The 24543-nt window shown below is 40.0% G+C and overlaps 1 protein-coding gene across 1 annotated transcript in view; it reads left to right on the top strand.

The window, feature by feature from the left end:
• Positions 1-23729, top strand: part of LOC128656812 (vomeronasal type-2 receptor 26-like) — a 110877-nt gene extending 87148 nt beyond the window's left edge. Inside the window, exon 4 of the mRNA XM_053710974.1 lies at positions 22828-23729. Coding sequence (XP_053566949.1) covers positions 22828-23729 — 902 coding nt within the window. The remainder of the gene's footprint in view (positions 1-22827) is intronic.
• Positions 23730-24543: the final 814 nt, after the last annotated feature.

Below are 24543 nucleotides of genomic sequence, written 5' to 3'. Positions count from 1 at the left end.
CATAAAAAAGCATTGGCATCTCATCAAGGAAGACAATATCCTGGGAGAAAAAGTTACAGATAACCCCAGTTTTGTTTTCAAAAAAGCTAGTAACTTAAAATCAACCCTTGCACCTAGTGACCTAAAAAAACCCAATAAAAACAAACTAATACAAAAAGACCTCCATGGACAAAAATTAACAGGCTTCTTCCCATGTTACACATGCAAGTCATGTAAACACAGCAATAAATCCAATATAATACAGATAGGTCCTAACAATACCATACCAATCAAAGAACTTATAAGATGCTCACACAAAGGTATTATCTATGTCCTAAAATGCACTTGCAATCTTTTTTATTTTGGAGAAACTAAGAGAACTCTGAGAGATAGAATCAGGGAACATCTCAATAATATAGAGAATGGAATGGAAGACACACACCTCTATCAACATTTCAAAACCACACATAAGGGCAACACAAAAGATCTATCCTTTTGGGGTATATACAAAGTAGAAAAACACTGGAGAGGCGGGGATATACAGAAGAAACTGCTCCTTAAAGAGGCAGAGTACATCTTTAAATTCGACACGCTATTCCCCAAAGGGTTAAATTCAGAATTGGACATCTCACCATTTCTTCTAGATTAAAGAACGTATTTTTTAGTGCACGTATTTTTAGTGCACCCTTAACCTAACAATCCTATTATATGTTTCTCCACATCTCCACCTATCCTTAACATAATAGGTTTAAATAAATTGAATTGTCTTAAGGTAACACGACAATGAAATTGTTTTAAAATAAATTGGTCTGAAATATGTTTGGTCAAACTTGTGATAAATATTATGATAGAGCAATGTATTAGGAGCAAGTGCAAACCATGGATACCACCTTAACTACGAGATTTCTTTGAACCAATGAGACACTGGATACACCTATTAAAGAGAGGAGTCAAACAGTCAGAATCATTCTTGATAAAGCTCCTAGAGGGAGTGAAACGCGTAGAAGCTAAAGACTGTATCCTTGACTCCACTATCGTTTGAACTGAATGAACCAACCCGGGTTGATTGTCAACAAAAGACATTGAAATTATATATCATCGGAACCTGCGTGCTTAAAAGCACTAAGTGCAGGAAAATTTCTTTCATTCAAACACACCTCTGCTGACCGGTACAAGCAAGTATCAGAAATAAGAAGAAAATTGTACACCTTGTATCGGATGCAAAAAGGTATCCTGAAACTGGCTAAGCATTGATTGGCGGACGCAAGGCGGGCCCCCACACATTGGATGTGACGTCAGACGCCAGCAACACGAGGACACTATCGGAGGAACCGAGCTGCAGGATGCACAGGATACCCTGCTATAGCTCACGTATACGATAAGGTACAATTTGTATGGGAGTCGCAAACTGCAATCTCAAACCATTAGCAAAATAAGTTTATGGGACATCTCTCTTGGTTCATATATATGGACATGATAATTATCCCTGAAAGTTTGCTTTGAAACTAATACAAAGGTCTGGTATATTTTGACAGAAAGATACAACTCTATACAAACATTTTTTATGCACAGCTCTGCTTTAAGCTCCATCTTCTTTCAAAGTTTTTATCCAGTTGGTAAACGAATTTTAAATGAAAGTATGTAAGAAATTTTATGAACTTTAAAATACTCACGGAAAGTTTGGCAAACTGCCTAGTCACATTACATGTGATATTTCTGAGTGACCAACATAAAAAGTAGCATACGAATATTCTCTAATAGTACTACTTGCTTTTTATCTTATCTTTTATTGATTTATTTTTTCTGTATTTTTGTCTGTTTTTAAATTTTATTGATTTGTACTAGAGACGTCTCTATAAGTTCTTTAATCATATTGTAACCAAATAAACTGTATTTTACACATAAATTAACTGTATGTTTTTTACACATTTTTTGACACTTTAAACTCTTATCACATAAATACACTTAATAAATCCACATAGTATCTTTAGCTATTAGCGCCCTTACTAAACCTCTTTTCTCTACACATTACTTTTAGATTGAAGGATCTAAAAACACTGTAAGGAGTTTGATACTTTATTCCACCAGCGCACTATTTACCCACACTTTTGCACTGAGTGTTGGTGGTAACCTGACCCTGCAAATCTTCATGTTTAGTTGTAAGTACCTGAACCCGTTGATTGACATTGTGTAGATCTTTTTTAAGATCCCCAAACAATGATCTCATCTCAGTTAAGACAACCTTAATGTCCGCCTTTGAAGAGATAGTGTTCAAATCCTCTCTTGTGAGTAAATCCTGTGCAGGTGTATCTGGAGAGGATCTACCCTCTGTATCTGATGGGGTGGCTAGAGAGGGGTCCATATCTGTCTTATCTACTGACTGTGTTGCCACCCTGAGATAACTAGTGAGAGTGGTGTTCTTAGGACCCTTTTCAGCTTTGCTTTGTCTCCTGTTTGACATGTCTCTCAGGAAGTCAGCCTATGTCTCTATATGTTTATGTTTAGCGAGAAAGATTGTCAGCTGTATATACTGCGTCAATTCTTTTATATGATAGTTCCAGGGGCAATAAACTGAAGATGCTCTGCAAATCACAGCTGTTGTCTGAGATCTCTTGTACTTTTAACACAGCTGTACCTATGCTGTTATTATTGAGCAAGCGATCCCCTCTGTCTAGCTGCAGCTCCTATGTCTATGCAGCTTGTGCTGTGACGCAGCATTAATAAGGAAAATAAAGAAGAAGGGAGATAGGGGCCCTGCTTAGACTAATTTGGCGCTATTTAAGGGGCTAATAGGTAGTGAGTAAGGGCTTTGTCCACCAACTGCACTTTATACAGAAAATTGTCTTCCAAGTGACCGCAAACAGCCGCGAGGCCTGTTGTCGGCTGCGTGCGGCGTGGCTGCGTGTAAGGTGCGCTCCTGCCCCACGTGTGAAAGTTCTTAGGGCCCAATCTAATAGTGTCCCAGGCCTTCCCCTTGCCTGTTACCCGCTCTCACCTACTCCGGGTATCTTGTAGCGGTGTCAGTCCCTTAATGCAGAGCTCCGAGGTGTAGTCCCCTATCTTACAGGATGGCCTTTAAGTATGTCCGCTCTCTCTCCCCATTCAAATTAAAACTGCGGTGTATTATAAGGCTCGGTCAGAAAGTGTTGGGTGTTACCTCTTGCAGACAGGGTGTCGCTGATTTTATTGTCCCTGCAAACCTGTCAGACAGCCGCGTCTGTATTGCACAGTAGTTTGATGTGTGTCTCAGAGCCTCCGGTATACACACGATGCTCAGTGCCCCACTGTGCTTCTTTTCAGCCCCTCTCCCTCTCTCCTTTAGTTGTAGCCCTTTAGTTGAGTACTTGTAGTCCAAGTTAAGAGGCAATTTTAGTCATTTGGTGACCCTTTTTTGATAAAGTTCGGATGTGGGGCTTGAGAGCCAGGAATCAAGCAGCCATCATCCTGCACGGCCAGGCTCCGCCCCCCTGGCAGGATAGTTTAACCAAGAGACATATGCAAGTGTCTCCATATAGGAGTTCCAGCTTTCCCAGAAACAGAAATGCCTTAAGAATCAGAATTAACACCTTGTGTGTAATAAGAGGAATAACATAAAGTGAGATATAATACAGCAGGGTTCATAGTGCTACTTGTGCTGTGCTACTTGTGCTACTTGTGCTGTGCTACTTGTGCTACTTGTGCTGTGCTACTTGTGCTACTTGTGCTGTGCTACTTGTGCTACTTGTGCTGTGCTACTTGTGCTGTGCTACTTGTGCTACTTGTGCTACTTGTGTTACTTGTGCTACTTGTGCTACTTGTGCTGTGCTACTTGTGCTACTTGTGCTACTTGTGCTACTTGTGCTGTGCTACTTGTGCTACTTGTGCTTGAAGAGATGCACGTAATTATGTCTAAAGGGTATATTTCCATACTGGATTTAAGAGTGTTTACATAACTTATAAGTACCCAGGCAGTCCCTATATGTAACTCTTTAGCAGGGGGGCTTACACAGTGAATATAAAATATTGATATATTTAGCCTGACACGCTATGGGAGTAAAAAAGAAACAAATGAAAAATCTGTAGCTTAAGCAGGATGAGCTAAAATAGTGAATGGATCCTCAATTAGGCATTAAGCGAAATAGTTATCATTGGTAAATGGAGGGCTATAAAGAAAAACAATACAGCCCACATTCTTGCACTAGAGATGAATAAAATGTCCAAAACAGTATAACTAAGTGAGATAAGCTTTAAGTTATAGGACCTTAATTTTAATAGGGTAAGCAAGTTCGTCTAGTCATTTCCATAGCTAGGCATAGGACTAAAGGGCAAACAATCTCCCACATGTTACTGAAGAAGACTGGGATCGTCCATATCAGGGTAAGACTATCCAACCCCCTTTCGAGTGCTACCAATCTTGCCTCTATTACAGCCAGGACTAAAAATGAAGTGTATTGTATTTAGGTGCTGTCTAAAGCGACTCTCAGTCCGGATTGGAGCTATCAGGAATGGAGACTGCAGGTACATGGCAGAGTCCAAAGCAGTGTCCTTCAAGTGAGGGCTTCATAAAAAAAGTTGAAACTCTAGCCGGCATCAGAATGCAGGGTATGTCGATGCAAAGTGACAGGTGCTCAGCCGAATCCATCCACCCCGGTGTCTGCTGCCGCTGAACTGTGCTCTCGATGCCCAGAGCAGTTAAGATGAGTAGTTCTTCCAGACCGCCATCTTTGCTGCATTGTAGTTGTGCTTCCTGCGGCGCTGAAGCGGGTAGATCTATCTCGGTCACACTTAGAGGATGCCTAGAGCGGCTAGATTGTAAGTCAGTAACCTCTACAGTTGCCATTTGTGTCTCCATACATAATTGTCTGTGAGGGCGGGCTTTCAGGGCTGAAAGTAGATGCGCAAAATTCCTGTCCATTTTACTGTATAATGCGGCCAAGAGGGCCTGTATCTCGCCGTGTGATGTCTTCTCCATATTAAAAAATAGCCTTGCCTCTTAATATTAATGATGGGATTGTTCTGCTTAACCCAGCAGACCGGGGGGGGGGGGGAACAGATGATAGTAGGCCACTGCCGTTTCTGTCCAAGCTTCACAAACCCAGTATTTTAGTAGCGATTTTCACAAAATGGATATCAGTAGATTCAGCTCAGTCATATGTGTCCAGTACTCCAAAGTGTGAAACGGACTTTCCGATTGTAGTACTAATAAATAGTATCCTGACTTTAGAAAGGCTAAAGCTTCTTAGTTTTGCGTCCGGACCCGGCAGCTGCTAGGACACGCCCCCCACAAAAGGCCCTTTTAATGGTCATTGGTAGTTTATTGTAGGCTAGGGCTTTTTTTTATTTGGTGGGGGCTTTTTTATTTTGATAGGGCTATTAGATTAGGTGTAATTCTTTTTTTTATATATAATTTGTTTCTTTTTTTTGTAATTTAGTGTTTGTTTTTTATGTAATTTAGTTATTTTTATTTTTAGTAATTTTTGAGTTTATTATTTTTTGTAACATTAAGTTTTAGTGTAAAGCAGGTTAGGTTTTTTTTCACAGGTAAGTTTGTATTCATTTTAACTGGGTAGTTAGTAAATAGTTAATAACTATTTACTAACTATTCTACCTAGTTAAAATAAATACAAACTTACCTGTGAAATAAAAATAAAACCTAAGCTAGATACAATATAACTATTAGTTATATTGTAGATAATTTACGGCCAGATTACGAGTTTTGCGTTAGAGGCTATGCGGTGCTAACAATCAGTTTTCTCTCACCACTCACTTACCTACAGTGCTGGTATTATGGGTTTTTACAAACCCGGCATTAAAAAGCAAGAAGTGAGCGTTGAGCAAAATTGTACTCCTTACCGCACTCCAATACCATCGCTGCTTAAGTCAGCGGTGAGCTGCTGGTCGTATGTGCTTGTGCACGATTTCCCCATAGACAGCAATGGGGAGAGCTGGCTGACAAAATGTCTAACACCTGCAAAAAAGCAGCGTAAAACTCAGTAACGCAGCCCCATTGATTCCTGTAGGGAAATAAAAGTTATGTTTACACCCTAACATGAACCCTGAGTCTAAAAGCCCCTAATCTTACACTTATTAACCCCTAATTTGCCGCCCCCAACATCGTCGCCACCTACATTATATTTTTTAACCCCTAATCTGCCGCTCCGGACATTGCCCACACTATAATAAACATATTAACCCCTAAACCGCCGCACTCCCACATCGTAAACATTAGTTAAATATTATTAACCCCTAATTTGCCATCCCTAACATCGCCGCCACCTACCTACATTTATTAACCCCTAATCTGCCACCCCCAACGCCGCAGCCACTATACTAAATGTATTAACCCCTATACCTAAGTCTAACCCTAACCCTATTTAAAACTAAATACTTACCTGTGAAATAAACCCTAAGCTAACTATTAAACCCTAGTAACTATTCTACCTAGTTAAAATAAATACAAACTTGCCTGTAAAATTAAAATAAACGCTAAGCTAGATACAGTGTAACAATTAGTTATATTGTAGCTAGCTTAGGGTTTATTTTATAGGTAAGTATTTAGTTTTAAATAGGAATTATTTAGGTAATGACAGTAATTTTATTTAGATTTATTTAAATTATATTTAAGTTATAGGGTGTTAGGGTTAGGGTTAATACATTTAGAATAGTGGCAGCGACATTGGGGGCGGCAGATTAGGGTTAATAAGTGTAGGTAGGTTGCGGCAACATTGGGGGCGGCAGATTAGGGGTTAATAAAATAATGTAGGTGTTGGTGATGTTGGGGGCAGCAGATTAGGGGTTAATAAGTATAATGTAGGTGGCGGCGATGTCCGGAGCGGCAGATTAGGGGTTAATAAGTATAATGTAGGTGGCGGCGATGTTAGAGATGGCAGATTAGGGGTTAATAATATTTAACTAGTGTTTGCGAGGCGGGAGTCCGGCGGTTTATGGGTTAATACGTTTATTCTAGTGGCGGCGATGTTCGGAGCGGCAGATTAGGGGTTAAAAATATTGGTATAGTGTTTGTGATGCGGGAGGGCCTCGGTTTAGGGGTTAATAGATAGTTTAAGGGTTTTAGTGTACTTTTTAGCACTTAGTTGTACCATAAAACTCTTAACTACTGACTTTAAAATGCATTAGGGATCTTGGAGGTAGAGGGTGTACCCAGGACAGACTCGTAATAACGGCGCTATAGTCCCATAGAAAAAAGACTTTACGAAGTTTACGTAAGTAGTTTTGTGGTAAGGCCAAAGAAGTGTGCGGTGCCCCTAAACCTGCAAGACTCGTAATAGCAGCGGTAGTGAAAAAACAGCGTTAGGACCTGTTAACGCTGCTTTTTCAGCCTAACGCAAAACTCGTAATCTAGCCGTTAGGTTTTATTTCACAGGTAAGTTTATATTTACTTTAAAATAGGTATTATTTAGTTAATAATTGTAATTTTAGTTTAGCTGTATTTTAATTATGTTAAAGTTAGAGGGTATTAAGCTTAGGGTTACGTTAAGGTTACGTTAGGGTTAGGTTTAGGGGTTAATGGATTTATTCACTGGTAGTGATGTAGGAGGCCAGAGTTTTAGGGGTTAATAGCTTGTATAGTGGCGGCGACATTGGGAGCGGCAGATTAGGGGTTAATATTTTTATGTAGGTGGCGGCGATGTTGGGGGTGGCAGATTAGGTGTTAATAACTGTATGTAGGTGGCAGCGATATTGGGGGCGCAAGATTAGGGGTTAATAACTGTATGTAGGTGGCTGTGATATAGGGGCGGCAGATTAGGGGTTAATAACTGTATGTAGGTGGCTGCGATGTTAGGGGCAGCAGATTAGGGTTGTTTAGACTCAGGGTTTATGTTAGGGTGTTAGGTTTAAATGAAACTTTTTATTTCCCCATAGACAGCAATGGGGCTGCGTTACGGAGCTTTTGTTTCCGCAATCGCAGGTGTTAGGCTTTTTTTTTTGCCGGCTCTCCCCATGGATTTCTATGGGAAAATTGTGCACAAGCACGTCAAAGCAACGCTTGTTTTCGGTGCGGTATGGAGTTCAACGCAACCATTTTGCCCGCACAAGCCTGCTTTTTTAAAACTCGTAAAGTTAGAGGGTATTAAGCTTAGGGTTACGTTAAGGTTACGTTAGGGTTAGGTTTAGGGGTTAATGGATTTATTCACTGGTAGTAGTAATGTAGGAGGCCAGAGTTTTAGGGGTTAATAGCTTGTATAGTGGCGGCGACATTGGGAGCGGCAGATTAGGGGTTAATATTTTTATGTAGGTGGCGGCGATGTTGGGGGTGGCAGATTAGGTGTTAATAACTGTATGTAGGTGGCAGCGATATTGGGGGCGCAAGATTAGGGGTTAATAACTGTATGTAGGTGGCTGTGATATAGGGGGCGGCAGATTAGGGGTTAATAACTGTATGTAGGTGGCGGTGATATAGGGGCGGCAGATTAGGGGTTAATAACTGTATGTAGGTGGCTGGGATGTTAGGGGCAGCAGATTAGGGTTGTTTAGACTCAGGGTTTATGTTAGGGTGTTAGGTTTAAATGAAACTTTTTATTTCCCCATAGACAGCAATGGGGCTGCGTTACGGAGCTTTTGTTTCCGCAATCGCAGGTGTTAGGCTTTTTTTTTTGCCGGCTCTCCCCATGGATTTCTATGGGAAAATTGTGCACAAGCACGTCAAAGCAACGCTTGTTTTCGGTGCGGTATGGAGTTCAACGCAACCATTTTGCCCGCACAAGCCTGCTTTTTTAAAACTCGTATTACCAGTGCTATAGGAGGGTGAAATAACGCCGCTTTTGTGGTGGTCGTTAAAATCCCTATAGCGCTCAAAACTCATAATCTAGCTGATTATTAAATACTAGTACTAAAGCCCGTGTACACGGGCCATTTTTTGCAGTACAGCGGTCCCACCCCTTGCCCTCTCCCCCCTCTCTTTTGCTCTCTCTTCCCCCCTTTCTTTTGCTTTCTCTCCCCCCTCTCTTTTGCTTTCTCTCCCCCCTCTCCTTTGCTCTCTCTCTCTCCCCTCATTTGCTCTCTCCCTCCTTTCTTTTGCTCTCTCTCCCCCCCTCTTTTGTTCTCCCCCCCTCTTTGGCTCTCCTCCCCCCTCTTTGGCTCTCTCCCCCCCTCTTTGGCTCTCTCCCCTCTTTTGCTCTCTCTCCTCTTTGGCTCTCTCTCTCCCCCCTCTTTGGCTCTCCCCCCCTTTGGCTCTCTCCCCACCCCCTTTGGCTCTCCCCCCCCCCTTTGGCTCCCCCCCCCCCCTTTGACTCTCTCCCCTCTTTTGCTCTCTCTCCTCTTTGGCTCTCTCTCTCCCCCTTCTTTGGCTCTCCCCTCCCCTTTGCCCCCCCCCCCCCCCCCCCCTCTTTGGCTCTCCCCCCCTCTTTTGCTCTCTCTCTCCCCTCTTTGGCTCTCTCCCCCCCTCTTTTGTTCTCTCCCCCCTCTTTGGCTCTCTCCCCCCCCCTCTTTGGCTCTGCCCCCCCCCCTCTTTGGCTCTCCCCCCCCTCTTTGGCTCTGCCGCCCCCTCTTTGGCTCTCTCTCCCCCCACTTTGGCTCTCTCTCCCCCCCTCTTTGGCTCTGTCTCCCCCCTCTTTGGCTCTCTCTCCTTTTTGGCTCTTTTTCCTCTTTGGCTCTCCCCCCCTTCTCTTTGGCTCTCCCCCCCCCCTTCTCTTTGGCTCTCCCCCCCCTTCTCTTTGGCTCTCCCCCCCCCTTCTCTTTGGCTCTCCCCCTTTGGCTCTCCCCCCCCTTCTCTTTGGCTCTCTCTCCCCCCCTTCTCTTTGGCTCTCTCTCCCCCCTTCTCTTTGGCTCTCTCTCCCCCCTTTGGCTCTCTCTCCCCTCTTTGTCCCTTCTCCCCCCCTCTCCTTTTCCTTCTCCCCCCCTCTCCTGCTCCCTCTCTTGCTCTGTCTTGAAGTCTTCACATCGCGGGACCCCGCCCGACCACGACCCATCGCGGCGGCACCCGCTCGGCCACGCCCATCGCGACACCCGGCCACGCCCTATCGCGGCGGCACCCGCCCAGCCACGCCCATCGCGACGCCCGGCCACGCCCCCATCGCAACGCTCCCGTCGGCCACAAACAGCTGTGAGGTCTGGGGAGCGTGTGGCCGCTTCTCACGCACTACACCTCACAGCTGTTGAGTAGCTCGCGCTCCATATCTCTTGCCACAGGCTGTTTCAATCAGCTTACCTCGCGCTCCCCAGACCTCACAGCTGTTTGTGTACCTCGCGCTCCCTATCTCAAGGCCAAGTGTTTGTCTCTACTGCGCATGACGGCTTCAGACAAACACTTGGCCTTTTATAAAATAGGATTATAATTATAAATATTATAGTCCTTTGCATTTAAATATATGTATGTTACATATTGGTATAATAAGCTAGACAATGATCTCAAATCAACATGGGTAAGAGATTGATGCCATTAATATCTTGCTGAATGTTTACTTTATGTCTAATTAATCTGATTGTACATGCCGAAATTTGTTATGCATAACCTGTTATGAAAAACCTAATAAAACTTTTTTCAAAATAAATATATGTCCATGTACCATATACCTTTGAACCCTTATTAATACTTTTAATGAATATTTATATAAATACTTTTTATCAGATATTGTTTATGGGAGTGAAACATTTTATTTTAGTGCATTTATGTTGTGTTTGGTGCAACTTTTTTTAACTCTCTTTATCCAAGGTTTTCAGTCTGACCCAACAATCGTAAATTGTGATTGCGCTTTCGCATTTACATTTACTTTCAACCTGTAATATGAGCGCTATTTTGGTTCTGCGCAAAAAGCTGAGAAAACACGATATCGATTGCACACAAGTTATCGTGCTGCTTGTAATAATATTTAATATATTATACATGTGTTTTGCATATATCCAAGAATTAACAATTTTACTTCAGGTCTCCAAAAGTGCTAAATTTCCCAGCACTATTTAGTGTTGCTCTCAAGCACAACTTAACGCACCACTTGCAATTTGAGCGATAATAACGCACCCTGCGCTATCAATATAAAGAATAGGGAGTGCTAAAAAATAGTGTAGGCAGCATTAAGATTCTCCTTTTTTATCATTCACTTGTCTAACACCTGCAATAAAGCAGCGTAAAGCTCCTTAACGTAGCCCCATTGATTCCTATGGGGAAACACATTTTACGTTCACACCTAACACCCTAACATGAACCCCGAGTCTAAACACCCCTAATCTTACACTTATTAACCCCTAATCTGCTGTCCCTGACATCGCCGACACTTACATTATATTTATTAACCTCTGATTTGCAACTCCGGTCATCGCCGCCACCTACATTATATTTATTAACCCCTAATCTGCTGCCCCCAACATCGCCGACAGATACATTATATTTATTAACCCCTAATCTGCCGCCCCAACGTCACTGCCACTATTCTAAATGTATTAACCCCTAAACCTAAGTCTAACATACTCTAAGCCCCCTAACTTAAATATAATTTAATTAAGTATAAATAAAATTATTATCATTAACTAAATTATTCCTATTTAAAACTAAATACCTGTAAAATAAACCCTAAAATAGCTACAATATAACTAATAGTTACATTGTATCTATATTAGGATTTATTTTTATTTTACAGGCAACTTTGTATTTATTTTAACTAGGTAGAATAGTTACTAAATAGTTATTAACTATTTAATAACTACCTAGCTAAAATAAATGCAAATTTACCTGTAAAATAAAACCTAACCTAAGTTACACTAACACCTAACACTACACTACAATTAAATAAATGACCTAACTGAAATACAATTAAATAAATCAAATACAATTAGCTAAATTTCACAAAAATAAAAACACTAAATTACAGAAAATAAAAAACAAATTACAAGATCTTTAAACTAATTACACCTAATCTAATAGCCCTCTCAAAATAAAAAAGCCCTAGCCTAACCTAAACTACCAATAGCCCTCAAAAGGGCCTTTTGCGGGGCATTGCCCCCAAGAAATCAGCTTTTACCTGTAAAAAAAAATACACACAACCCCCCAACAGTAAAACCCACCACCCACACAACCAACTCCCAAAATAAAACCCTAACTAAAAAAAAATAAGCTCCCCATTGCCCTGAAAAGGGCATTTGAATGGGCATTGCCCTTAAAAGGGCATTTAGCTCTATTGCAGCCCAAAGCCCTAACCTAAAAATAAAACCCACCCAATACACTCTTAAAAAATACTAACTTTAACCCCCGAAGATCCACTTACCGGGAGAAGTCTTCATATAAGCGGCAAGATGTCCTCAATGAAGTCGGCAGTAGTGGTCCTCCAGACAGGCAGAAATCTTGACGGGAGAGGGTGTACCGCTCACTTTTTGGCCTCCCAGGACAAGCTTGTAATACCGGCGCTATGGAAGTCCCATTGAAAAAAAGACTATACACAATTTGCGTAAATTGGTTTGCGGTAAAGCCAAAAAAGTGTGTGGCGCCCCTAAACCTGCAAGACTCGTAATAGCAGCGGGCGTGAAAAAGCAGCGTTAGGACTTGTTAACTCATCTTTTTCACCTTACCGCAAAACTCCTAATCTAGGCGTTAGTTTAATTGTAAGTTTAAACTTACAGCTGCTACTTTTTTCCTACTGCCAGTATTACGAATCTTGTAGGTATAGCTGTACCGCACACTTTTTTGACAGTCACGCAACTTAACTACCGCAGCTTTCAAAAAGTCCTTTTTCAATGGGACTCCCATAGCGCCGGTATTACGAGATTGCCTGTCCAGCCAAAAAGTGAGCGGTACAGCCCATAACTACAAGATCCATACCATAAACTGAAAGTCAGTAGTTACGGCTTTTACGTTACAAGTCCGTTACATAAAACTCATAACTAAAGTGCTAAAAAGTACACTAACACCCATAAACTACTTATTAACCTCTAAACCGAGGCCCTCCCGCATCGCAAACACTAAAATAAAATTATTTACCCTTAATCTACTGCTCCGGACATAACCGCTACTATAATAAACATATTAACCCCTAAACCGCCGTATTCCCGTATCACAAACACTAGTTAAATATTATTAACCCCTAATCTGCTGCCCCTAACATCACCGCAACCTACATTAATGTTATTAACCCCTAATCGGCTGCTCCCAAAATCGCCGCCACTATACTAAAGTTATTAACCCCTAAACCTAACCCTAGGTCTAACCCTAACCCTAACGTAACCCTAACCCTAACACCCACTAACTTTAACATAATTTAAATTATTCCAAATAAAAATTACAATTCATACCTAAATTATTTAAAACTAAATAAATACTTACCTTTAAAATAAAACATAAGCTAGCTATAATATAACTAATAGTTATATTGTATCTAGATTATGTTTTATTTTTATTTCACAGGTAAGTTTGTATTTATTTTAACTAGGTAGATTAGTTATTAAATAGCTATTAACTATTTACTAACTAACTAGCTAAAATAAATACAAACTTACCTGTGAAATAAAACTTAACCTGTCTTACACTAAAACCTACCATTACACTAAAATTAAATAAATTAAATTACAAAAAAACATTTATCTAAATTACAAAAAATAATAAACTCTAAATTACAAAAAATAATAAAAACTAAATTACACTAAATAAAAAAGAAATGATCAAATATTTAAACTAATTACACCTAATCTAAAAGCCCTATCAAAATAAAAATCCCCTAGCCTACACTAAACTGCCAATGGCCCTTAAAAGGGCCTTTTGCGGCATTGCCCCAAATAAATCAGCTCTTTTACCTGTAATAAAAAAATATTAAAATCCCCCCAACAGTAAAACCCACCACCCACACAACCAACCCCCCAAATTAAAAACCTACCTAAAAAAACCTAAGCTCCCCATTGCCCAATCAGATTGAGCTCGCATTCTATTGGCTGTTCCAATCAGCCAATAGAATGCAAGCTCAATCTGATTGGCTGATTGGATCAGCCAATCAGATTGAACTTGAATCTGATTGGCTGATTCAATCAGCCAATCAGATTTTTCCTACCTTAATTCCGATTGGCTGATAGAATCCTATCAGCCAATCGGAATTGAAGGGACGCCATCTTGGATGACGTCCCTTAAAGGAGCCTTCATTCATCGGTAGTCCGTCGGTAAAGAAGGATGTTCCGCGTCGGCGGGATGAAGACTGAAGACCCCGCTTGGAAGATGACATCGCCCGGATAGAAGACTTTTTCAGTGCTTCTTGGAAGATGACATCGCCCGGATGGAAGACTTCTTCAGCGCCGCTTGGAGGATCACTTCTGCCGCTCCGGGTCTCATCTTCGGTTCCATCGCTGCTCGGCTGAGTGAAGACGACACAAGGTAGGATGATCTTCAGGGGATTAGTGTTAGGTTATTTTAAGGGGAGTTTGGGTTAGATTAGGGGTATGTGGGTGGTGGGTTTTAATGTTGGGGGGGTTGTATTTTTCTTTTACAGGCAAAAGAGCTGAATTCTTTGGGGCATGCCCCACAAATGGCCCTTTTAAGGGCTGGTAAGGTAAAAGAGCTTTGAACTTTTTTAATTTAGAATAGGGTAGGGCATTTTTTTGTTTTGGGGGGTTTGTTATTTTATTAGGGGGCTTAGATTAGGTGTAAGTAGCTTAAAATTGTTGTAATATTTTTTAAATGTTTGTAACCTATTTTTTTATTTTTTGTAACTTAGCTTTTTTAATTTTGTGTACTTTAGTTAGTTTATTTAATTGTATTTAATTGTAGTTATTTGTAGTCAATTTATTTAATTAATTTAATGATAGTGTAGTGTTAGGTTTAATTGTAACTTAGGTTAGGATTTATTTTACAGGTAATTTTGTATTTCTTTTAGCTAGGTAGTTATTAAATAGTTAATAACTATTTAATAACTATTCTAACTAGCTAAAATAAATACAAAGTTACCTGTAAAATAAATATAAATCCTAAAATAGCTACAATGTAATTATTAATTACATTGTAGCTATCTTAGGGTTTATTTTACAGGTAAGTATTTAGTTTTAAATAGGAATAATTTATTAAAGTATAGTGTAGTGTTAGGTGTAATTGTAACTTAGGTTAGTTTTTATTTTACAGGTAAATTTCTCTTTATTTTAGCTAGGTAAGCTATTAAATAGTTAATAACTATTTAATAGCTATTGTACCTAGTTAAAATAAATTGAAAGATGCCTGAAAAATAAAAATAAATCCTAAGATTGCTACAATATAATTATTATTTATATTGTAGCTATATTAGGGTTTATTTTAAAGGTAAGTATTTAGTTTTAAATAGGATTAATTTAGTTCATAATAGAAATATTATTTAGATTTATTTAATTCATATTTAAGTTAGGGGGGGTGTTAGGGTTAGTGCTAGACTTAGGTTTAGGGTTAATAAATTTATTACAGTGGCGGCGGTGTAGTGGGGGGCAGGATAGGGGTTAATAAATGTATTATAGGTGGCGACGGTGTAGGGGGGGCAGATTAGGGGTTAATAAATTTAATAAAGGTTGCGGCAGGGTCCGGGAGCAGCGGTTTAGGGGTTAATACATATATTATAGTTGCGGTGGGCTCCGGGAGCGGCGGTTTAGGGGTTAATATGTATAGAGTAGCTTGCGGTGGGCTCCGGGAGCGGCGGTTTAGGGGTAATAACTTTATTTAGTTGCGGCGGTGTAGGGGGGGACAGATTAGGGGTGTTTAGACTCAGGGTACATGTTAGGGTGTTAGGTGCAGACATCTCCCATAGGAATCAATGGGATGTCTGACAGCAGCGAACTTGTACTTTCGCTATGGTCAGACTCCCATTGATTCCTATGGGATCCGCCGCCTCCAGGGTGGCGGTTTGAAAACCAGGTACGCTGGGCCAGAAAAGTGCTGAGCGTACCTGCTAGATTTTTGATAACTAGCAAGAGTAGTCAGATTGTGCCGCACTTGTGTGCGGAACGTCTGGAGTGACCTAAGAATTGATCTGTGTCGGACTGAGTCCAGCGGATCGAAGTTTACGTCACAAAATTCTACTTTTGCCGGTCTCTAGCCTTTGATAACTAAGGCAAATCAGCCTCGCCACAAATACGCTGCGGAATTCCAGCATATTTGAGGTTGACCGCTTGATAACTAGGCCCCCAAGTGCTTACAGAGTCGTATTGTTCCCCTGGTTATAAATACTTATTGATTGTCCATGTCTTAACTATTATTCGCTAATGATCCACATTCTGAATGTCTCTTTCAATTTTTCCTCGTTAATACAACAGAATTAACATAACTAAATATCTAATCAAGCAAAATAATAAAAAAAATACATAGGTTACAGGATTTTGAATTTCAAGTTGTTCTGTTTATTTCTCCCGGTCTGAGGGCAATTATCGCGTACAGGCTAAGGTGTGTGTGCGACACAGATTAAATTTAATGTAGATCACATTAGAGTGCCTTGAAGGCCCAGCATGTTCCATTTGGGTACTAGTGAGACTGGCAAAGACCTTGTTTATGAGTGTCATATTTAGGAGTGCAACGTCTTTTGTGTACATAATTCCCACAAAAACACCATATCGTGAAAGAGGCTTATGTTCCCTGTCTTAAGATAATAAAAGCGCTCCATCGTAAGGGAATGTTCTACTAACACTCTCCACTCTTGTTCAGAGGGAATAGTGGGGAATTTCCAATTTCTTGGGATCAATTGTTTCGCTGAATTAAGTAAGATTTGAAAAAGGTGTTTCCTGATTCTACAGATAACTTTCGGTCGTTTATTAAGCAGTGCAATATCTGGAGTCAGAAGCATTTGAATGTGTAGAATTGAGTTAATGTTGTTTGTTATCATCTCCCAAAAGGACTTTATCTCTTTACACTGCCACAAAATATGTAGGAAGTTCTCTCTTTGTCCACACCTCTCCTGCATTTATCACTGGCATTTGTAAACATGTATTGGATTCTTGTTGGAGTCAAGTACCAACGCATCATGACCTTAATGGTTGTTTCTAGTGCTTTGTACGAGTGTGCTGATTTTGCTAGTGTTTTAAGTTTTGCCTTCCAGACTATTCTGGAGGATTGGGAGCCCAATTCCCTATCCCACCCTCTTATGTAACTAGGTAATGTGGGGTTTTTACAGCTTAATAGCAATTTATATAAAATAGATATGAGTTTTTTGGGGACCATGTTACTAGCACATATTATTTCAAAAGCAGTGAGATTGCGTGTTTTTGTGCTTGTGCATAAATATAAAATGAGACATTTGATGGTATCTTATCCAGGGTTTTAGAAAACCGTTGCCTAACTGGTCTATCTGGCTTTTGAGTAGGGGTTTCCCATTTTGGGTTAAAAGATAAATGGGAAGTGCACTTAAGAAATCAGGCTTGTTTGTTTTCTGAGATTCTTTGCCTGCTGGGAAATCTCGCAGATTGAGCAGAGTAGTTAAAGGGGATAATTTAGTTGATAGTGTTGGATATTTGTTGCGCAGGTGAGTCCAATCTATCCATGTCATGTTTACAGTTGAAGAAAGGGAAATTGTGGATTTGTTTGCTACTTCTGTATTCCAACAAAGGATACCTATATTTTTTGTGTTTGTCAAGTCGGTCGCAAGCTGTACCCAACTTTTACAAGAATCACTGTTAGAAGTGGTCCATTCAACCACTTTTTGCAAGGATATGGCTTGCTTATATGTCAGCAGGTCTGGTACCCCTAGGCCGCCCTCAGTTGTCAGTTTATATAAGGTTTGTTTGGATATCCTGGGGGGTCTATGCCTCCAGATATAATCATTAATAATGGCTTGTAAGGTATGAATATCATGCAGTGCACCTGTTAGAGGCAAGGTTTGTAGTAAGTTTAGTGCTTTTGGTAAAAGCATCATTTTTACAGCATGAATTCTCCCCAGCCAAGAAAGGTGCTTAGGCATCCATTCTAAGGTAAATTGTTTAAATTCTTCTACTAGCTTACCATAATTGAGCTTACGTAAGACTGGGTCCGGGGATAAGTGAAGCCATAAGTATTTTAGGGAGGATTTTTGTATATTGAATGGGCAAATTTGTAAGATATAATTTATTGTTTTAGGAGATAAGTTCAATGTAAGCAGTTCTGATTTCTTAAGATTTATTGAGAAGTTGGACACCCTTCCAAATCTGGTGAGTTCTTCTAGTACCGCAGAAAGGGATGTCATTGGGTTAGTGAGCGTCATTAGGACATCGTTGGCGAACATTGCTAATTTGTATGATCTTTTGTTTATGTGCAGACCACTTACACTAGGATTGAGTCGCAGGGGTAATAAGGATAAGATAAACAATAGAGGGGACAGGGGGCAACCCTGCCTTGACCCATTTTGAATTTCAAATTAATCCGAAAGGCATTCATTGACCTTGATCTGGGCAGATGGGTTCTGGTATAGGGCCATGATTTGTCTTATGAATTTGTCAGGGAAAGCAAAATGAAGGAGGGTCTAGTGTAAAAATGTCCAATGCCTTTTCGGCGTCAGTAGATAAGTATATAACTGAGATATTATTGGACTTTATGTGTTCTAGTAGGTTTAGCACTTTTATAGTGTTATCCTTTGCCTCTCTCTGTGGTACAAAAAGAACCTGATCCTGGTGGATAATAAGAGGAAGAATACGATTCATTCTTGTCACCAATATCATATAACTTTAGGTCAACATTTAGTAAAGATATCAGCCTAAAGTTTGCAGGAGTGTTGGGAACTTTGCCCGGTTTGGGCAATAATGAGACATGTGCCTGCAGCATTGTGTCTGGGAATGACAACTGTTCCGGAATTTGATTAAATAGGTGTAAAATGTATGGAGTGAGGAGATCAGAGAAAGATTTATAATATAGACCCGAGAATCCATCTGGGCCTGGGGCCTTGTTAGTTTTCAACTTTTTAATGGCTTCTTTAACCTCCAATTCCGAAATTGGGTGGGAAAGTGTGTCTATCAGATCTGTAGGTATCTGTGGGACAGGGATGTCCCGCAAATATTCTTTGCATACCTTCTCGTGTGCTTCCTTGTCCCTTTCAGGGAGTAAATTATATAGATGGTGATAAAACTGTTTAAATAGTTCTTCAATATTGTTAGTATTTTTAATAGACTGTCCTGTATTGCTGGTAAGTGTGTGTACATATGTTTTCAAATTTTGTTTTTTCAGAGTTTTTGCTAGCAACTTACCTGCTTTGTTCCCTTCACTATAAAATCTGTGTTGTGTGAAAAGGTGTTGCTGTTGTGCCTTTATGTGAAGATGTTTGTTTAATTGGGTTCTGTAATCTTTGAGTTGAGTTAGAATATTCTCATTAGTTGGTTGCGTTTTATGAAGATAATCAATTTCCACTACTTTTTGGGCTATAGAGGTATATTCAAGCCTGTCTCGTTTGTTTTATGTGTTTTCATTTTTATAAGTTCCCCCCTCATGTAACTCTTGTGAGCTTCCAATACAGTCTCCAGGTCCACCTGCTGGTTATCATTAATTGTGAAAAAAGTGTCAAGATGCTGTTTTAGCAGGTCTATATCTGGAAGGAGTGATTCATCTAGTCTCCAATTGAATGCTTTAAGGGGCATAGATATCCAGTGCAGGTCACAAGTGGTCATGGAGTGATCGGACCAAGTGGTGTGTTTGATGTTTGCACTAGTCACTAGTGAGAGCTAGGTGGTCAACTAGTATGTAATCTAGCCTAGAGTAGGTTTTCTGAGGGTGGGAGAAGAAGGTGAAATCTCTTTTTTGTGGATGCAGGTATATCCACGTGTTGTGTAGTGTTAATAATTTAAGGTTTTGACAAATGGAATTTAATGAGTTCTGGGGAACCCTGGAAATAGAAGTGGAGCAGGCCATTTGTGGGTTTAGTGTGACATTGAGGTCCACAGCCATTATTAGAGGGCCTTTTATTAGAGGAATTTGTTTGGAAGTGATTATTTGTATGAAGGAGTCTTGGTTTTTATTAGGTGCATACAGATTTACCAGAGTAACTAGTTTACCAAAAAGGAGGCCAACAAGACATAGAAATCTACCTTCCCTATCTCCATCGGAACGCAACATGGAAAAGGGAATGGAATTACTAATGATAATACTGACTCCGTTGATTTTTTTAAGTGCATTGGGGCTGTGGTAGTGTTGGGTATAGTGTGAAGAAAAGTATTTAGGTAAGCTTCCTAATTTGAAATGAGTCTCTTGCAGCATCACTATGCTTCCCCCTCTCTCTTGTAGGTCTCTTAGTGCCAGTCTTTTTTTAGACGGACAGTTAAAGCCTTTCACGTTTTGTGATATTATGGTTATTGGCTTTTGTTGCATGTCATGCATTTGGGGACATACAGAATTGGAAGTGTGTAACCTTTAGGAGAAATTTGAAGCTACAAACTGAACAAAATAACAAAAAATTATAACTAAACAAATTTAAACTACCAAATAACAAATTGGTATGGAATGAACTTAAAAAGAGCATTAAGTAGTTGAGGATAAAAATCCTCCTCACCAGGTATAAACATATAAGACAATAGGAGTAACAGTGAAGTGTCTAAAGATAACATACAAAGTCCCCCCCTCACTTCTACTTAGAGGTAATATCGGTCATGTCTATTCAGTATGTTTAGGTATTAGGCTCACCTAAGAGACTGTTACCTGGTCCTTATTTTAAAGGGCCCCTCTAAATATTCCTAGAAGGAAAAAGAAAGCAAAATGCATACAATATCAACCTTTATGCAATACTAATATTCTGGAAAAAAAGGATATTGGGAAATTCCTTTCATGTTCCATCTCCTGGAGCTGGGATAGACTTTGTGGCCTGTCTGCAGGATTTTTTAGGTTGAGATTGATGCCACTCTGGTCTCTATGGGAGAGGTTCTATGAACCGCTGAGAAGAGTCACGACCCGCTGATTGTTGATTGACAGCAAGCTGTGGCACCAGCAGGTCCAGTTTCTTACAAATTTCTGGGAGGTCCTCTGTGGATTTACAGATTAGTCGGCTTCCTTTCCAGTTAATCAGCATGTGGAATGGATATCCCCACCTATAAGCAATGTTCTGTTTTCTAAGCATGGTAGTGAGGGGGGATAACTCCTTTCTTTTTTGTAGTGTCCTAACAGAGAGGACAGGAAATATTTGTAAATCAGAGTTGTCATATCTGATCGGTTGTTTTAATCTGGCCAGTCTCATAATTTCTTCCTTGACTACATATTTTGTAATCTTTGCTATAACATCCCTTGGAGGCTGGGAGTCAAGGGGTTTAGGGCGGAGGGCTCTGTGAACCCTATCTATTTAAACTATTTCCACAGAGTAATTTTCCCTAAGGAAGTTAAATAAGCCCTGTAGATATCTTTCAAGGTCAGATGCCATTATGCTTTCAGGGATCCCCCTTACTCTGATATTCTGTCTCCTACTTTGATTTTCAATGTCATCAATTCGATTTTCAAGATCCTGTATGTATTCATCTTGTTTTTGCATTTGTGAATGCACTTCAGTGATAGTTGTTGCGTACATATCCAGTTTCTATTTTTTCAATCCTATGCCCCATATCAGAGATGTCTTTTTTCACCTCCATAAGCTCATCCCTTATGCATTGCTTCACTTATGATACTAAGGATGAAAAATCCTTTTTAGATCATGTGAGTGAGTCAAATAGAACCTTTGGAATAGTGATTGGCGCCATAGTGATATCTTCCTTTGACTCTGTAGCGGGAGCTGTGTCTTCCAGGCTAGCTGCCAAATGCTGCTTATTGGATGGGGTTGTGTGTTCTAGGGCTTTAAAGAAATTATTGACCGAGGGTGTTTTTAAGGGAGTAGTTTTCCCCTGCGAGTCCTTTTTGTTACTCCTTTTAGGAGACATTTTGTTCTTCCCCTTCACCTCTATTTCTTTCTGTTTAATTATTTATTGTAGCTTTAGATAATATAGAATATTAAGCTAGAGTCTGCTGCTTAAGTGAGGTTGGCGATGAACAGAAGTTCATCCTATTGTACAATTAGCACCCCTCCAGCTCTGAGTGAGATCGTAGTGAGGTGCAGGCCTGCTGAATAATTTTGATGCGCTGTCAGCTTATGGTGCGGTGCGTACCTTAATTATCCTGAGGTGATTCAGCTGTTAACCTCAGCGAAGGAGTACAGTTTCACAGTGCTGCAAGCCCCGCCTGACAGGCAAAGTTGTTCTCGTGCAGTTTTAGATGCAGTGAATTAGCCTTGCCGAGTCTAGAGACACGCGTCTACAACTGAAGGTGCGTCCGTGTGCGGCCTATTCACAGCCTTCTCAGGTGTAGGAAATCTACTGCCGTAAGTTCTTCTCGCCTGGACCGGATGCGATGTGCAGACCTGCTTGATGAAAAGCTACTGTGATAAGAGCTGGAGTCGGGTGTAAATAGCAATTTGGGTCAAACTACAAGGCTCAGAAGCGAGAGCTCATTTAAAGTGCAGCTGCCATCGTGAAGTGCTGGCTCCGACTCCTTCAGAGTTTATTACTTTTTGTAATTTAGATAAATGTTTTTTTGTAATTTAATTTATTTAATTATAGTGTAATGTTAGGTTTAACTGTAAGACAGGTTAGGTTTTATTTTACAGGTTAATTTGTATTTATTTTAACTAGGTAGCTAGTAAATAGTTAATAACTTTAGTTATGAGTTTTATGTTACAGCATTGTACCATAAAACTCATAACTTCTGACTTTAGAATGCACTAAGATCTTGACAGGGTAGGCTGTACCGCTCACTTTTTGGCCTCCCAGGACAAACTCGTAATATCAGCGCTATGGAAGTCCCATAGAATAAAGACTTTACAAAGTTTCCGTAAGTCGTTTTGCGGTAAGTCCAAAGAAGTGTGCGGTGACCCTAAACCTTCAAAACTTGTAATGCCAGCGGGCATAAAATGTATACTTTTATAACTCCCCAGTACTGACGTAGCACTGACATAGCAAGTTGTAAATATTGTTATATTAAAAACTAAAACATAAATATTTCAATGATCTGTTTTTTTCTAGATTTTGAAAATTGCCTGCAGTGTCCTGAGGACCTATGGCCTGATAAAGACAAGGTGATGTGTATTCCAAGAATCATAGAATTCCTCTCCTATCTGGATCCACTTGGTGAAGTCATGTCAGTCCTGGCAATTTTCCACTCTGCTGTAACAGTTGCCGTTTTAGGTGTATTTATAAAGCACAGACAGACTGCAATTGTTAAAGCCAATAATGAGAATCTCAGCTACTCGCTACTAATTTCACTCGCCATGTGCTTCCTCTGCTCTTTGCTTTTTATTGGACGTCCTGTAACAGTGACCTGTATGGTTAGACAAGCTGCCTTTGGAATTATTTTCACTCTTGCTGTTTCCTGTATTTTGGCAAAAACAGTCACTGTAGTCATTGCCTTTAATGCTATGAAACCCAACAGCAAATTAAGAAAATGGATAGGGAAAAGAATACCCTACTGCATTGTAGTCTTCTGCTCCCTTGGAATGATGGTGATATGTGTCATTTGGTTGCTCATCTTTCCCCCTTTTCAGGAATACGACACCCATACAAAGCATGACAAAATCATACTACAGTGTAATGAAGGGTCAGACGCTATTTTCTATATTGTCGTTGGTTACATGGGGGTTTTGGCTTTTCTAAGCTTTGTTGTGGCTTTTTTTGCCAGAAAACTGCCGGACACTTACAATGAAGCTCAGTACATTACCTTCAGCATGCTGGTCTTCTGCAGTGTTTGGGTCACATTCATCCCAGCCTACCTCAGCACCAAAGGCAAATATATGGTGGCTGTGGAGGTCTTCACGATCTTGGCATCTGGTGCTGGACTTCTCTTCTGTATCTTTATTCCTAAATGTTATATTATACTAATGAGACCTGACCTTAACTCTCGAGCTTATGTTACAAGAAAAGTTCATTAGTAGAAATTATTACATTCTTGTTTTAGATTTTTACTGAAATATATTTGAGTTAGACAGTTCAATAATTGTGAGGCTGAATCATCAATGCATTGACATAAATCCCCCCAAAAATTAAAGTAAAAAAAATAATTTTTCATATGTTTTCTTTAAAATCATATACTGTAATGTGTTTTATGAGAATACAGGAAATAAAATACAAATATATATCCTATAGAAGGTGCTAGAACAGATATAATGAGTATATTGATAATAAAACAGTGTATATATGTATTGCTTACAATAAACAAATGACAACATGCATATAATGCAATGCAGAATAGACAAATATTATTGAAGGAGCAACAATGAATAAATGAGGTGGCTAAGTGTGGGCCAAGAAAAACCCACAAAATGAAATGTAGGTCTTATTGTCTATATACTTATAGCTTCCCAAAAGGTATTTAGGGAAAAAGTCCTTGATAGAGGAACACCGGATTTTCAACTTGTTTGAGGAGGGAGGCAGCACTCTAACTTCTCCAGGGGCGGTGAGGAGACTATTCAGCAAAATGACAAGACAGAAAGAGGCACGCATTTGTGAATCAGTAACACAAGATGTATAAGGCACGGTTAGGAGACACAGGGTACTCGTATGTGACAAAGATACTCTACTGTGTCTGTAGGGGCAGGCTGGTTTTTTATCAGCATTCCAGCTAGCTGAACTCTGGCATATCTGGAACTCCAGAAGCATAGGAACACAGAATCTGCAGCAGAATATAGTGGGAGGGCAAACAGCCCTCTCTGTAGCGTAGGCTAAGAGATAGACACTGAGCACTGA

Source organism: Bombina bombina, chromosome 4 (assembly GCF_027579735.1).
Source record: "Bombina bombina isolate aBomBom1 chromosome 4, aBomBom1.pri, whole genome shotgun sequence".
In the NCBI taxonomy this organism is placed as follows: Eukaryota; Metazoa; Chordata; class Amphibia; order Anura; family Bombinatoridae; genus Bombina; species Bombina bombina.
This window is presented reverse-complemented; position numbering and strand designations above follow the sequence as displayed.